Here is a 17,445-nt window from a genome sequence, read left to right as displayed (position 1 = left end):
TAAATAACAGGTTCTGAGCATTCCGCCACATTTTCCTTCTAGACCCACTGTCCAGCTTCCTATGCAAAAAATGTTGTGCAAATCTCTCCACATGTGAGAGTACAAACCAATCGGAGGAATAAGGACGTGCCTGTCAAATGCCTGATCTCTTCTTTGCTGTGTCTCCTGGTGGGAAGGGCCTCTACTCTGTGTCTGTTGGTTATCCAGTGCTCCAGTCCCGATGGTAGTGCAATACAGGGATCAGCCCCAGGCCCCTCTCTCTGAGGGTCAGACAGGAAAAAGATCCTGACAGCGTCTCCCTATGCCACAATGATCTCCCCTGGAGTTACGTGGGGCAGGGACAGCGAAAGCACTGTCCAGGGGAGCCTGATGGTATCCTGACTGAAGGATGGAATTCCACTCAAGGCAGGAACCAAGGAGGGTATGCCCCAGGTTACCGAGAGCAAGAAGGCAGGGAAGAATGTAGGGTAGAGCAGCAAGGAGGAGCACGGCAAGGCCAAAATCAGGTCAAGGGAGGACAAGACCAGAGAGCAAAAGGAAGTTGGCACAAGGTAGGTTCACGAAATGGAGCGCAATTAAGACACGCCAGCAAGAAGGAGAATATATAGCAGAAGAAGCAGGAAGCGCAGCTACGGAATCAGATGCCACTCACATGGCAACCAATGGCTCCCCTGGCTGTGCGCAAGCGTGCAGGGCAGACACTGAATCCCTATGCATGCTCATTGAAGCTACTATAGCAGAGACCCCAGATCCGCAGATCCGCCGGAGGTGCCTGTGGAACCGTGACTGACCCCGCGCCACCCCTCGGGATGAGAGATCCTGGCTGGAGACCTCTGTTGCATGCACCAACGCAGAAAGATATGCCAAACAGGTAAGTGCGGGCCACGGCGCTGACATGCATGCATGACACCACAACCCCCTCCTGGGACACCAGGCTTCCAAGGAAAATTATGAAAGAAGCGTTGCACCAAGCGGGGGGCATTATCGCCTGGCGCGGGCTCCTAAGTGTGGTCACAGGCAGCATAGCCCTTCCAGTCAATGAGGAAGTACAATTGCCCCGCCGGTATTTGCGGTCACAAACGTTCTCGAACTCGTACTCTGGTAGGCCTTCGACATCCAAAGGAGGAGGACGGAAAGGACCATGGAAAAAATGCTTCAAAAAGGAGACATGGAATACCGGTTGGACGCGCCATGCATCCAGAAGCTGCAGATGAAAGGCCACAGGTAAGATGCAGGTCAGGATGCAAAAGGACCCAAAAAATGTGGTGCCAACTTGTTCGGCAGATTACGCACAGGTAGGTCACTGCTGGACAACCACACCCGATCACCAACATGGTAGCAGGTAGCAACGGATCATTTCCAGTATGGATTTTACTCAGTGTGCTGGATTCCAGGAGCGAGTGTGCCGCCACAGTCCGAACATAGAGAATTTCTTGAAGCAATGTGACAACTGAAGGCACGGCACTCTGTGCTGGTAAGGTGAGAGGAAACATCTTGCGGTGGAATCCATAGGAACAGTAGAATGGGCTGTGCTTGGTGGAGGCATGGCAGGCATTATTGTACGCAAATTCTGCAGTGTCCAAGAAATCAAACCAGTTGGACTGTAATGCATTGGCATAACAGTGCAAATACTGCCCCAATGTTTGATTTGTCCATTCTGTTTGGCCGTTGCTTTGAGGATGGTTTCCAGAACTTAATATCCGTTGGATACCCAAGATAGAACAGAGCTCCTTCCAAAAGTGGGAAATATATTGCGCTCCCCTGTCTGAGATGGCCTTGATGGGGAGACCATGTAACCTGAAAACCTCATGAAGAAATACAGTAGCCATCCGGGCAGCAGGAGTCAGAACAGACAAAGCGATGAAATGGGCCATCTTTGCTGAAATAATCAACCACAACCATGACACATGTGTTTCCATGGGATTCGGGCAGTTCCACAATGAAATCGGTGGTAATGGTGTGCCATGGGTAAGGAGGTGTTTCCAGCAGTTGAAGCAGACCAACAAGGCAGCAATGGCTTGGTTTAGACTCGCCATAAACTGGACACTGAAGAACGTAGTCCTGGACCTGTTTCTGATGGCCTGGCCACCAAAAACTCTGTAAAAGTAACTCCTGGGTTGCCTTCACTCCACGATGTCCTGAAATCCGAGAATCATGAAAACAGGACAACATCGCTTGCCGTTGGTTAGGAGATGGTAAGTACAGTGTCCCTTATGAAATAGTAGCCCATCAATGATTTGTACAGAAGGATTATGGGAAAGGGTGATAGCTGCGTGAACCAACACTGTGGCTTTTTGGATTGTTGCATATACAGAAAGATAATGTTCGAGAAATGCTTGGCTCGTAGGATTGTTGTGATCTGATCAATAGATAATGATTTGTGATCATGTAATCGCGACAGGGCATCACCCTTCATGTTGTGAGATCCAGTAATGTAGGAGATGACAAAATCAAAAAGAGAAAAGAAAAAGGCCCAACGGGCTTGTTGACTGTTTGAACAGACGGTGGTTCTGAGGAAATGGAGGTTTCGGTGATCAGTGCGTACCTCAACCTTATGTTGACTTCCTAACAAGTGATGTCTCCATTCCAGGAAGGCCTCTTTGATAGCTAATAATTATTTCTTGATTGACTTCACTCGGGCGGAGTTTCCTGGAATGCAAAGCAACAGGGTGCTCCATTTTGGTGTCTGGATTGAATTACAGCAGAACAGCCCCAACTGCTCGGCTGGAGGCATCGGTTTACACGATTAAGGGGTGTATCTCATCCGGATGTTGCACGATGGGTACCTCAACAAAGGACTTTTTCAGGGCCATGAAAGCGGTTTCAGCTTTCTCATCCCAAGCATACATCGTCTTCAATGAAAGGAGGTGGGTAATATTGGCAGTTAGAAAGGAGAAACTGGTAATAAAGCGACAGTAAAAGTTTGCAAACACCAGAAATCTCTGAGCCCCTTTGACGTCCAGTGGCAAAGGCTACTCTAGGATGGATTTTACCTTCCTGGGATACATGTGCGCCCCAGCCAAGCTGATCACATAACCTAAGAATTTGATACAGTTCTGATGAAAATCACACTTCTCTGCTTTGGCGTAGAACTGATATTCTGCCAACCAGGCAAGTACTTCCAATACATAGATCTTATGTTCTTCTGGGGTGAGGAAAAAAATCAGGATATCGTCAAGGTAAATCGATACCGAAATACCAATGATGTCTGAAAAGATAGAATCCATGAATCACTGGAAAAACGGCTGGACCATTACAAACTCAGAATGGCATTACGCGATATTTGAAATTGTCCCATGGGTGTTTTGAAGGCAGTCTTCCATTTGTTCCCCTATCTTCTCCGCAGAAAATGGTAAGCCCCTCGCAGGTCCAACTTAGTGAATATTGTAGAGGAATGCAGCGATCCATGATGTCCCAGATCAGGGGGAGAGGATAACTATCTTTCACAGTGATCGTGTTAAAAAGGCAATAGTCTACACAGGGTCGCAAAGTTCCATCCTTCTCGGGTACAAACAACAGGGGAGCCCCGGCTCAGATCCCTTTTCAACCAATTAGTCCCCCTCTTCCGGGCTCAGACCAATTTCAATTCATAGCCAATCGAAGTCTTTTGAACGGGCACAGGATTTAACGTAACCCAATGCAGGACCACTTCGATTTTATAACTCAATAATTCTTCCCTGTTCGGGGTAGGGGGCACCAGACAGAGATCTTCAAGTCAGCACCCATGTGGCACCAGACCACTCTGTATCTGGTACAAATGGGTTTTCTTAAAGTTCAATCGCACACAAGGTCTTTGTTCATACAATGTTGCTGCTTGCAAACTTGAGCATAGCACAGCGGGCCTGCTATCAGTTCCATGACTCACCGACTGTGCTGAACTTGTTGGCATTGCTTTACTGTTGAAGTCAAGGATAGTACCACAGCGGCAATCGCTTCTCCCCACCTTGTTTCCTATTTATTTATTGGGATTATGTTTACTCCCTATATTTTTTGTTGGGAGTCATTAACTGCTTTTACATAGAACAAGTGGTTAATAGGCTGCTTATATGTGGGACTGCCTTGGCTATGAGGTTAAACACTGGTTCCTTTATTGCATTTGTATTTATATTTATTGTATTTATATAGTGCCTTAATCCCAGGTGCTTTACAGTTTAACAACAAGGATACATAAAACATGGAACAGTAGAAGCAACAATATACATGAATCAAACCAAAAAACAGTATATAGAACAATTTGCATATGAGAAGGAGGAGAAGAGGAGGGGGATGGGAAGGAAGGATGAGAGAGAGAGATTAGGGAGTAAAATAAATAGTAGGAAGAGAGGTCATCGGAAAGAAGGGGGGAAGATGAAGAAAACTAAGATGGCTATACTAGGGAGAGACAGAGAGAGAGAGAGAAAGGGAAAAAAGGGGAATAGGGTGTCAGGGAGAGGAATGAAGAAGGAGTGATTTCAAGGAGGAACGGAATGAAGAATAGGTAGAGATGGAACAGATAGAAAGAGGCAGGGAGTTCCAGTGTAAAGGGGCAAGGAGCTGAAAGGAGCGGAAATGAGAAAAGGCACAAGGGGTGGGCTGAACAGAAAGTAAGAAGAGATCAGTGGAGCGAAGGGAGCGAAAGGGAGTGTGGAATGAGAGAAGAGAGGAAAGAAATGGAGGGGAAAGGTCATGAGAGATTTAAAGACAAGACAAAGGAAGTGAAATTTAAGTTGGGAGTGGAAAGGAAGCCAGCCTAGGTTAGATAGTGAGTTAGAGATGGAGTCAAAGGGAGAGAGAAGGCAGAGGGTACGGATTGCAGAGTGTTAGAGGGATTTGAGGGGGGCAAGGTGGAGGCAGGCAGATCAAGGAAGAGGGAAGAACAATAGAAGAGGTGAGAGAAAATGAGGGAGGAGATTGGTAGCATGAAAGGTGAGAGAGGAACAGAATTTGCAGATATTAAAGAGGTGGTAGCGACATGCGCGAGAACTAAGGGAGATATGATGTGAAAAAGTGACGGAAGGATTGAAGTAAATGCCTAGATTACGAGCATGGGTGGAAATAGGAAGGTTATAAGGGGGAAAATGAATGGAAGGAGGGCTAGTGGGGGTAGGAAGTGTGTTAGAGGGAAAGAATAATACTTCAGTTTTTCCAGTGTTAAGCGAAAGATAGTGAGATGACATCCAGATTTTAATGGTACTAAGACAAGAAGAGAGCTTTAGATGTAGGTCCAAGGTAAAGGAAGAAAAGGAGAGGTATAGTTGGGGTGTCATCAGCGTAAAAAATTGCGAGAGATCCCGAAGGAGGAGATGGTAGGGGCGAGGAGTGAAGTGTAAAGAGAGAATAAGAAGGGACCCAGGACAGAGCCTTGGGGAATGCCATAGTCCAGAGGGAAGGTATTAGAGGATTGACCACCCCAAGAGACAGCAAAAGAACGTTGGGAGAGGTAAGAGGAGAGCAAGGTAAGGACAGAGACTGTGAAGCCAAAGGTGGAAAGAGTATTGAGAAGTAAAGGATGATTGATAGTATAGAAGGCTATTGGACAGCTTAGTCTACTGAGGCAGAGACCTGGCTTTGAGAAGTGTTTAGATTCTCTCTTGGAGAGAAGTATGCGAAATAGTGATGTCATAACATATATTCACAACCCAACCCACAATCATCAGAACAATTTAGTATTTCCCAGCCTTTTAAAGCAAATACAAACTGCAACTTTCTGGACACCCACAGTGGCTTGTGATCCCTCCAAATAAAGCTCCCAATTGTAGGGTTTAATTCTTAGGAATTCTGCAAAATAAATCCAAAAAGCATGGTTCCAAAGCTCTCTGCAACATCAAGCTCCTCCTCCCCACCCAACTGCAGAACCAAATGTTTGGTCCTTTTTTCTTGGATAATTATAAATATATAATTGTTCTTTTATAACGCGCTTAATACCAAAGATTGGTTTGTAAGCATGGGATCAGGTTTCAAATCTGCGTTGTCTTGCTTGCGAGATGAACGCGTTGCCCCTTAGCTAGCCCCCATCACCCATGGGTGCAATTCTCACCTTACTGGAGTCCCAACCTCCAAACTGGCCCCACTGAAATCTGTCCAGCATACCACAACCCATCCCACATGAGGATGGATGGAATATGACCATATACTCCCACCTTCAAAAAGCTACCCTGGTTACCTCTCAAAGCCTGCAGAATTTTCATACCAGTCTACAACACATACAGGCTTTGACAAACAATCTTCCATTTTACCTGGCTAAAACACTCACCATCTACGGAGACATCCACAGCACCAGAAGCCACAACATCAACAGACTAGAATCTAAGGGATGCAAGAAGGAAAGCACCAGAATAAAGGGCATCTCCTGCTACACACCTAGAGCCTCGAATAATATACCGATTCGCATGGGATTGTCCCATCTCTTCTAAACTTCAGGCAGGAACTGGAGACCCTGCCCTTCAACGAGGGCCTCATCATCCATTTAATTCCTCATAACAATCCCCTCTAATACCCAATCCAACAATTCTCTCTCTCTCTCTCTCGCTGTCTCTCTTTCTCTCGCCTTCTCTCTCTTACACACACTATCCTGCTCTCTCTTTCTCTCCCCCTCTCTCATTCTCTCTCTCTCTGTTTTTCTCCTTTTTGCACCTCGCTGCATCGCTTTCTAACTAGGTTTGCTCGCAATCTAAATCCCATATACACATATCTGTTGAGTACTTACTTAGGCAGTGCTCAAAACAGATAGTAAACCATAGATAATGTTATACTAGTTATTCCTGTAGAAGAAGAGTGTCATCTGTGATATCTCATATTATTTGCAGATATCCTTTTTTATTTGACTGCACATGAATATCATTATCCTATGACAGTTGTAGTCAACTTTCATCTATATACATCGAATATTGTAAACATTCCTTTACTCATTGTATTATCGTTGATAGGTTTGAGATTGCAAGTCACCAAAGCACTGTCATCGAAATATTAAATTCTTAACCTCAATGCCAACATGCCTTAATGAAACAATATTGTTACAAGGCTGAAACATGATCCATATATCTCTTCTCTTACAGAGCAGACAAAATCATTGACAGTGGACTGCATTGCACCTATTGATTTCTTAAATGGTTTTGACTGGGAACTACATATACATAGTCTGTTGACTGTTGATAACACACAGGCATTCAAGAGATGCATTATATTTACCAATTTCCATGGTTGATAAGACATTTAATTAGTAAAAATGTTGAGGATCCTCAGTCCACATCCTTACCTGCATAAAATGGGATAGTGACCAGTGGTAAGAAATAGGCTTGTCAAGTGGGTGGAATGGCCTACCACTCATTATAAAGTACAGGTATGTGCTGATGCAGAAACATTGTAGTTTGTGAAGCCAGATGTCCAGAAAAGTTAATATTTTTAATAACATAGCAATTTATTTTTCATCATGTGAAACAGAGTGTCCATGATTTATTCACATGTGTGGCTTTTATGTTTGGCCTTTTAGTTTAAGTCTACAACCAGTTTGAAATAACTTACATTTTGCTTGGCGCCATCACTAGAAAAGTAGTTCTTACAGGGAAGTATCCTTTTTTTTTATATTATAGTGTGATATCCACAAATGCGTTTTAGATTTGCAGATTTCAAGAGGTAAGAAGCAAAATCAATATAATTCATGGCAGCACAGTTTTTTAAATCTTTCTATACAATGTATGTTGTAGAAAGGTGTGTTGTGACCAGGGATCAAGTCTCATGGCATATATACATTTTTCTTTTCAAGCTTATTTTCATTTTCAAAGGGATCAGGGCTGTGATGAGATTTTTCAAAACCTCTTCTTCTCTACGGACTCCAGTGCTTAGTCCTTTCCTCTCTTACGCTGATTACTGTCACCACCTCAAGTCAAACAGTCACTCAGTCTCTGGGTTATATAGTCTGGCAATCATGTATTTCGAATAGATTGTGTCATCCAAAGTATTCCTTGTCTTAGATATATTCCTTCCAGCTTTAGTTGCTTCGGAATATTTTGTCTCGGCAGAGGGCGCCGTGCGTCGATGTCGTCGAGTAGAGGTCCTCAGAGGCCTCCGTCGAGGGTGACTTCATTGGGTATACAAGTAGCACGCGTGGCGCCCGTTGGCCTGAGTTCTGTTTTTCCGCAGTATGTGTTGCTTTGGAGACTCGGCGCGCCGTGTGACGCAGTTACTGACGAAGATATTCGATAATGCCCTCGTCGGCGACCCCGACTACCCTGTGTTCAGGGTTCAAAAAGTGTAAATCCTGCAGTTCGAAAATGTCCATTATGAACCCGCACCGAGAATGTCTGTGGTGCCTTGGTGAAGGCCACGCCATGGAGGCCTGTACGAAGTGTCAGGCAATGACGGGGAAGGCCTTGCGAGAGGGGAAGGGAAAACTTCAGGTAGGTCAAAAACCCGACCGAAAAGCCTCTAGCGTCGAGTCGAGGTCCCATGAGGAGATATCTCCTCGACGCGAAAGGCAAAAGCATCGGTCTAGGTCCAGAAGTGGTTCACACCACTCTTCGACGAAAAAGTCCAAGAAAAGACGCCCCCGGTGCCCCCCCACCTCGTCCTCGGACAAATCCCCCAAAAGAATGAAATGCCACACAAAACATTCTTCCTCCGAAGAATGGGAAGCATTTAGAATGAAAAAGATGGGGGTGTTTGAAAAGGCTAAGCCTTAGTCTGAGACTTCTTCGGAAGCCAGCCAGGAGCGTTTCCATTCCGAAACTTGCGCGCCCTCCAGCTCGGGTGATCGAAGGAGAAAGGATCGGGAACCTTCCAGGACGCAGAACGAAAAATACTGCTCAAGTCGAGTTGACCGTTCGAGGTCACCGACGCTGTCCGGGACCCGCCACATCTCGAAGGGTGAGCCTTCGAACAGCGCCTCAATGCCCTCGAAAGTCAGCTCCATTGATGACTGCTATTTCGTTGGCGCCATCGACGCCAATGACGCCTTTGTCGACATCGAACCCAAAGCCCTCAGCGCCAATGTCCCAAAGGCTCCAATTCAGCCAGAAGCTGCCAAAATAACAGCAAAAGAAAAGGCTGTAAAGCCTTCAGGATCCACTGACACACCTCTCCTAGAAAAGGTTTTTAAACCTCTTCCGAGGAAAGAATAAAGAAGAGGAGAGGTCTGAGGAGGAGGATGTTCCTTTTGGACTGTAACATGGCACCCCAAATGACACAGAATGCCTGATTTCTGCAGAAAGTAGGATGAGGGATCTGGTGGAAACCTTGCATAATGCAAGTGGAATTGATACTTCACCTGAAACAGATTTTGGCAGGCCAGAACAAGGGGAACATGCCAATCCCTCATACAGGAAATTAATGACAAACGTGGTTGAATATTTAGGTTGTGCTAGACCACCAACTCAGTTCATCCAAGATGATTTGACCGATATATTGGATCATGGTCCCACCGAAGATCCAATTTTACCCCTCCATGTAGCCTTCCAAAATAGGTTGGCCAAAAATAGGGAGACCCCGGACTCTATTCCTCCGGTGAATAAGTCCCTTACTTCAAAATACCACCCTTCCAGTAGCGGCCCCGGCTATCTGTCAAAACACCCTACTCCTGAGAGTCTGGTGGTCCAGGTAGCCACAGCTTCAAATAAGGTGGCGTGCCCTTCCATCCCTCCGGATAGGGACGACAAGCGTGTGGATGGTTGGGCGTGCAAGATATTTTCATCTGGGAGTATGGCATTAAAATCGGCCAACTCTACATGTGCCTTGGCAACATTTTCGCACACTCTGGGAGTGCATTGCAATGGCGGCGGAGCACATACCAGAAGGGCATCAAAGGGAAGGATTCTTAGCCATTGTTAGGGATGGAAAGGAGGCCATGCACGAATCCCTTCAGTCTGGGTTGGACACTGCAGATAGTGTGAACAGGTCCATGGCCACTAGCACAGTAAAGAGCAGATTTGCGTGGTTGTGAAAGTCGGGTTTTGCACCGGACGTGCAAAACTGTCTTTTGAACATGCCCTTTGATGGGTCTCACCTTTTTGGCAACAAGGCTGACGAGAGCCTTGAGAGGTTGCAGGCCTCAAAAGCGGCTGCCAAATCTTTAGGAACTGCTATTAGGCAACCACAGCCTTTTCATGCATCAGGACAATCTTGGAGGGGACGATCCGATCGTTATTACTTCTCATATGGAAAGACAAGAGGAATGGGCAGTCGAAGAGGCCAGAAAAAGCCACTCGTGGTGGACGAGGAAAACGTGCAAAGCCAGCCCCAGCTGCAGCCTCTTTACCATCAGCGGCTGCAGCAACCGCCACAAAACCACTTTGAGGACTTGCAACACAAGATGCCTGTGGGAGGCAGGGTCTCACAGCATCTGCAAGAATGGCGAGCCATTACTTCAGATGTTTGGGCTCTAGAAATAATAGCCCAAGGTTACTGCCTTCCTTTCCTAATGCACCCTCAAAGCAATCCACCAGGGAAACACTCTTTGAAGTTTCCAGATCCGCTTCTACAGCAGAAATTCTTAACTCCGCAGAGAAAGGTGCTATAGAACCAGTACCTGTAGCAGAAAGGAACAAGGGATGGTACGCCCCTTATTTTTTGATTCCCAAAAAGGATGGAGGACTGAGACCCATCTTGGACTTAGGAAGCTTGAACAAGTTCCTCAGGAAGGACAAGTTCAAGATGGTCACTCTTTCTCAGATCCTTCTGGCCCTTCAGCTTCAGGATTGGTTGGTGTCACTGGACCTCCAGGATGCTTATTTTCAATCACAGAAAATACCTGAGGTTCGTAGTTGGCGACTCACACTATCAGTTTTGAGTCCTGCCATTCGGGTTGACCTCCGGCCGAGGGTCTTCACCAAGTGAATGGTAGTGGTGGCAGCGCACCTCTGGATGATTGGTTGATCAGGGCACGTCCTGCCGAACAAGCCCTGGATCATCTGAAAGTCACTGGTCACTTCCTCCACAGACTGGGCTCCTCTCTCAATTTCAAGAAGTCACAAATGACACCTTCCCAACAGCTCCAGTACCTAGGGGCTGTATTAGACACATCCTTGGGAAAGAGCTTGCCTCCCAAGACAAGAGCTCAAGACATTCTTCAGATGGTTTCGAAATTCCAAAATGCCCAAAATCTCCAGGCCTACGACTTCTTAAGGTTGCTCGGACTCATGGCATCCTGCCTTTTCCTAGTGCCAGAGGCACGCCTGAGGATGAGATCCCTTCAATGGGCTCTAAAGACTCAATGTTCCCAGTTCTCAGGTCGGCAGGATCTTCTGTGGTGGACTTGCACAGATAACATCCTAAAAGGAGAACATTTTTGGCAACCATGGCCGGAGATTACAGTAGTGACAGACGCTTCACTCATGGGGTGGGGAGCTCATGCCAACGATCCGACAATCAGCGGTCGTTGGTCTCCATCGGAGTCCAAACTACACATCAACCTTTTAGAGCTGAGAGCAATCAGAGTAGCGCTGAAGGCTTTTCTGCCATCTATCAGAGGAAAAAATGTCCTGATAATGACGGACAACACAGTGACATGCATTATCTAAACAAAAGAGCAGGTGTAGGGTCACTACCTCTGTGCAGAAAGGCAATGCAGCTCTGGTATTGGGCAATTCAAGAAGGAATCTCCTTAAAGGCAGTTTGTCTGGCCGGGGAGGAGAATATGACGGCGGACGCTCTGAGCAGGCAGAGCATGGTGTCCCACGAGTGGGAACTCGCTCAGGAAGTCCTTCAGGAGATCTTCACCCTTTGGGGAACCCCCTAGGTAGAGTGGTTTGCGACCAGAATCAACCAGAAGTGCAAAAAGTATTGCTCAAGGGAATTTCCCCAGGAGGAGCCCTAGGGGGCACGTTTGTGGTAGAGTGGAACTTCCCACTACTATACGCGTTCCCTCTGATTCCCGTCATTCCTCAGGTCATCAGGAGATTGAGACAGTTCGGAAACCACATGATCCTAATTGACCCGGATTGGGCCAGGAGAACTTGGTACCTGGACCTTCTAGAAATGTCCATCTGCACTCCGTTAAGTCTTCCTCAGAGAGAGGACCTTCTCTCACAAATGGAGGGACAGGTTCTCCATCCAGAGGTCAGGACTCTCAACCTTCATGCTTGGGATATGAAAGGCTGAGATACAAGGAATGGGACCTTCCCGATGACGTCATGGAGGTGTTGCTTTTGGCAAGAAGTCCAGCAACAAAATCTCTATACCTTTGTCGTTGGAAAAAGTTTTGCAATTGGTGCAGAAGAAATAATGTTGATCCTTTTCTATGTCCTATCCCGGAAGTGTTGTCCTTTCTCTTGTCCCTAGCACATAGAGGCCTAAAGGTTTGGACCATTAAAGGTTATCTTGCAGCGCTTTCCATTTTCAAGTGCTCTTCAGAAGAATATTCCTACTTTAAAATTCCTTTGATAATACAATTCTTAAAGGGACTCACCAATGTGTTCCCTGTTTCCCTTTCCAAGTCCCAGTTTGGGACCTTAATCTGGTTTTGAAGTTTTTAATGTGTGCCCCTTTTGTACCCTTGCACACTTGTCCATTAAGATTATTAACATTGAAAACAGCTTTCCTGGTTGCTTTAACATCTACAAAAAGAGTGAGCGAATTGCAGGTACTGTCTTCTGGGCCACCCTATACTGTGTTCCACAGGGACATAGTGGTATTGAGGGTTAAACCCTCATTTTTGCCTAAAGTTGTGTCTTATTTCCATTTAAATCAGAACCTTTTTCTGCCCACGTTCTACCCTCCACCTCATCCCAGTAAGGAGGAGGAAAGATTGCACAGGCTGGATCCGAGAAGAGCTCTAAGCTTTTACATTTTTAGGCTTTCCAAGCTTAGAGTGGATAATCAACTTTTCATTGGCTACACCGGAAGGAAATTGGGTCAATCAGTGTCAAAACAAACCATATCACGTTGGATTGTGCTTTGTATTTCAGAATGCTACATATTGGCGGGCAAAGATCCACCAGAAGGCTTAAGGGCCCATTCCACCAGAGGCATAGCCTCTTCGGCAGCGTCTAAAGAGCTTGCTTTCGGTAAAGCAGTGCTATATTCGGCCATATAATAATATTATAAATCTACTCCCTCCTCCAGAGAACTTTCTACACTACTTTGGGAGTCAATCTAAGATGAGGAATACGTTGGAGGACACAATCCATTCGAAGAAGAAGTTACTTACCAAATTGTAACGTTCTTTCGACTGGCTGTTCCTCCAACGTATACCTCATCTCCCTCCCATCTTACCCCTCTGTAGATTTTCCTGGTTATTGCCACTTCAACTCTCGCAAGGCTGACACCAGGCTACCTACACTATCCTTACAACAGAGCAAGAGGAGGAAAAACAGAACTGAGTCCAACGGGCGCCGCGCGTGCTACTTGTATACCGTATAATGTCACCCTCAACGGAGGCATCCGAGGGACTTCGACTCGACGACATAGACGCACAGCACCCTCTGCCGAGAAAACATTTCAAAAGCAGGTAAAGCTGGATGGAATACATCTAAGATCAGGAATACGTTGGAGCATCATCCAGTCGAAAAAACGTTACCAGTTGGTAAGTAACTTGTTCTTCTTGTCTCTGTGTCTGTTTTTGCTGATGCCGGAGTTATCAGGGCCAAGCTTTGGTTCTCCTAGACACAGCAACCAGGTACCACAACCCGGTACTGCTGTAGGTCATCTGACCGGCGTCTAGAATGTGGAACTATACTAATCATTGGACCCTAGGGTAGTTCCACTTTACCTTCTTAGGTGGTCATGAAATCGTGGCCTCTTGATGTCAGTTTGTTCTATGGATTACCTACCCCACTCATGTTTCTCCTGCATATATTGCTTTCTACCAACTCAGCATCAGTACACTGACCCAGGCTTTAAAGATGTACACTCTTTCCTCAACCTTATTACCTGCTCCCCACTTCTCGTTCACCAGCTCTTTATTCACTTCTTGCTTTCTAGCTCTCCCTTTGCACATCGGTTCCTTTCCCTCTCATGTTTGATGTTAATTTTCCTTCACCTTCTCTAATACCTCTACCTACAAGGGCTCTTCGTTGATCCTCTTTTCTTTCTTTCCCTCTCTAGGAGTTCACCCACCTCCTCATCCTCTGGCCCTCTTAGGTGTCAATTTTTCAACACCTCTCCTCTCCCTCTTTTTAGATATTTCACTCCTTCTCCACTTCTCCTTCTCTCTTAGGTGGGCCATATCCATGCTTTTTGAAAGATCCTTAGATGATTCAGCTCCACTCTCCCTGCCCACGTTTTAGATATTTCAATTCACACTCCTTTCCTTCCTGTTCTCCTAGCTGGTTCAACCGCTTCTCCATTCCTGTTCTCTCTTCTTAGATGTTTCACTGACTCCTCTCCTTTATAGCTCTTTCCTGTTCTAAGCCTCTTTGCCCTGTAATCCTTACCCCTCTTCCTCCGCCTGGCTTTCTCTCCCTCGCTCCACTTTGTCACCCTCTTCCTGACTCCACCTTCCTCTCCACTCGCCTTACTCCAGGTCCTCCAACAGTCTCTTAACTTCTACACCACCTCCCTTGGCATCCCATCTTTTATACTCAACTGGTGCTTGAAAGGGGCTTGCGATGAGAAATACTGCAGATGTGCGCCAGCTGAACAACCATTTCCCCAGGTGTGTCTTGCTTGCTGTGTAGTGTTCATTGGTGATGTTTACTCCAATAATTACCCTGTATTGCAATCAGCCTGCTAGATTCTGGGATGTTGAAGGCTGGGTCTGTGGCTGCTGATCTTCCCTGTTTGTGGGATCCTCTCCTTGTGGCTGACTGCAAGGTCGCCAGGTGAAGATGTCTGGGGTCCAGCTAGCTATGGTGGCAAGCCTTCCTGGCACTCTCACCTGGCATGTATTGATGGTAAACTGCAGTTCACTGAACCACTTCTATAGGCTATGAAACCTAGCCTCCCATGACCAAACTGTTTCTTTTATCAGTTTGACGATCAAAGGTTGATCAAAATGGGATTCTCTGGTGTTTAGAGTCTGCAGCAGATATGAGGCTAGAGATGGGCTGGTGGTGTTGGATGATCACCCATGTACTACCTCTGTGGGCTAATATGATGAAGCGGCCTACTGTCTCTGGCCCCAGCCTATAGTCTCCCGGTTGTGGCTGCTTTAAAAGCACAACTTTGTTTTACAACTGTAGGCACTTTTGAATTCTGTTTCAATGAATTTGTGTAATTGAAATGATCATTTATAATGTTACTCAGTTGACCTGCATAGTCAAATTTTCAAATTTAACAGCTATGTACACTATACAAAGATTTGTGGACCCTTTAGGTAAAAATGGTATATGACTAATTGTTAAAGGACTTGTGTTACATGGTTTCATTTTTCAAGCATTAAATCTGCAAATTATGTCATCCACTTGCTGTTTGGTTTAGGTATGTTAATTTTCAAAATGAATTTTGTTTTTGACTTGCAATATTTTCTCTTAATTTTCTGTGTCCTACTTTACAGAATGGAATCATTCTAACTGTATTCTAAATAAAGTTCATTTTGAATGTCGTGTGGATATAATGTATTCAGTAAATGCAATATTAATTATTCTTAAAGGATAATAGAATTAAATGGAGGACAGCCGCCTATGACCTACAAAAGGTTTCAGACTCTAATAAGCAGAATGGAACCGCTGGAGATGCCAGTAGAAACAATTGGACCAGAAGTAATGGAAAAGTGTACCACCCCAGTGTTGGATGATCATGATGACAAATATGGTGTTCCTTCATTGGAAGAGCTAGGTATTATCATATGTATTTCTATCCATCTGTCGATCTGTATGTGTACAGTACAATGAGAAACCCTGTGCAGTCTTGGGTTTTGCTTTACATATTTGATTGTTAATCCAACAGTTCCGAACATGTACTTTTAAACTCACCATCACATTGTTAGAGTTGGTTCCCTCTGAGCTGGTTAACTCTTGTAGGAAAGGCACATCAAGCATTGCTGCACCCCAGAAAATGTGGGCAATTGTAATATCTCGTGACTAAGTGTTGGGTTATAAAGGAGCCAGGGGTGCATCTTGGTTCAATCATTTATCATTGTTTGATTTGAGGTATCATCAATACTGCCACTCTCAGCCTACAAACCAAAAATGGCTATTAGTCTTTATACGTAAGGTCCAGGTCTAACCATTGGGGTTCGGAAAACGCCCAGAATGTTTTGCACATGAAGCAAATTCACTATCTAACATTTAGGCGTGGATGCTATAGGTGATGTGCTGCACCTTAAATTGCTACAGCTTAGCCTTCCCTTTCATAATTCGTTTTTGTTTACTCCATACAAACCAAGGCAACCTAAAGTGGTCTTTCAAAGCATGCGTCCAACAAGTCGGTAACTGTGGTCATTCTCGTGTCTATCTCCATGGTTCTCTAACATTGCTCATCTATTGTTGTAACTTCTCTAGTTGTAGAATTGTAAGCAGCTGGATCATTATAGAAAGAAACACCACTCTGTTTACTATAATAATTTGCTTTAGAGTTCTAAACTCTGCCATACAATAGAGATGTGGGACAACATGGAACAACTCATGGAGTTCTTTCCAAAATATGACAGAAAACTGAATGTTATGCTCCTATTAGGATCCGAGGAATCTTGATTCCGGTGATTTAGCCTTTACACTTCTAAGCTCATAGCCAATAATGTAGACCTCGTCAGGGCTCATGTGCTCATTCGGCCAATGTGAGCAGCTGCTTCGAAATATCCACAAGAGCCAATATTTTTCCATCAACGGTTCTACTGAACCCAAACCTATCTTTATAAATTAACTAGTGGAAAGGCCAGTGTACACAGGCAAAGGTGCATAAAGGAAGACATTTTCAGAGTGTAAATATATCATGTGGTGTATTTTAACATAACAAATGTTAATAGATAAACGTTTTTGTAAAGGGTCTTGCTCCTTTTATGTGGAGGAGTTGTAACCTCAAACAAAATCTCACAGAATCCACTGAAAGTTCAACATACTGCATATGGCCAATTGTTACATCTGCTCCTCATTGTCTTGGATTCCACTTACAGGTTTTGGACTCAAATATATAATGTTGAGGGATGTCCGAGCAATACAGTTCAAGTGCAGCAGGAATCGAAGTAGACATGAGATCATTAAATTAAGTAATTTGAAGTCAAATAAAAAGTTTAAAATGTACATGAAGAATATTTTTGATATAATAATACATACCAAGAAATATTACAATGAATAATTACATAATACATAAGTACATAAACAAAGTAATTTATTTTGTTAGCGAAATAGTGCTTAATCAAATGAATTTCTGTTTATATATTTTTTAATGTTATATTTTCTTAGTGAATGCAATTTGAAGTCTGATGTTAAACTGATATCCTTGTCTGAAGCCTTTTCTGCAGCTATTTGTATGTTATCTTGTTGAAATACACATTTTGTTTGCCTGGAAGATAAACTTGAAGTCTTATTGTTGTATGCATAAGGCAACAGCTCCCTCTATAGCAGTGATAACAGGCAAAACATGAAGGACAGCTACGGA

At 44.7% G+C, this 17,445-nt stretch overlaps 1 protein-coding gene across 1 annotated transcript in view; it reads left to right on the top strand.

Moving 5' to 3' along the window:
• The window catches only part of CRY1 (cryptochrome circadian regulator 1), a 232,938-nt gene that overhangs the window by 72,226 nt on the left and 143,267 nt on the right, over nucleotides 1–17,445 (top strand). The window contains exon 4 of the mRNA XM_069628274.1: nucleotides 15,500–15,684. Within this exon, the coding sequence (XP_069484375.1) occupies nucleotides 15,500–15,684 (185 nt within the window). The remainder of the gene's footprint in view (nucleotides 1–15,499; nucleotides 15,685–17,445) is intronic.

Source organism: Ambystoma mexicanum, chromosome 12, assembly GCF_040938575.1.
Source record: "Ambystoma mexicanum isolate Mex_15411 chromosome 12, UKY_AmexF1_1, whole genome shotgun sequence".
NCBI classification, from domain to species: domain Eukaryota; kingdom Metazoa; phylum Chordata; class Amphibia; order Caudata; family Ambystomatidae; genus Ambystoma; species Ambystoma mexicanum.
This window is presented reverse-complemented; position numbering and strand designations above follow the sequence as displayed.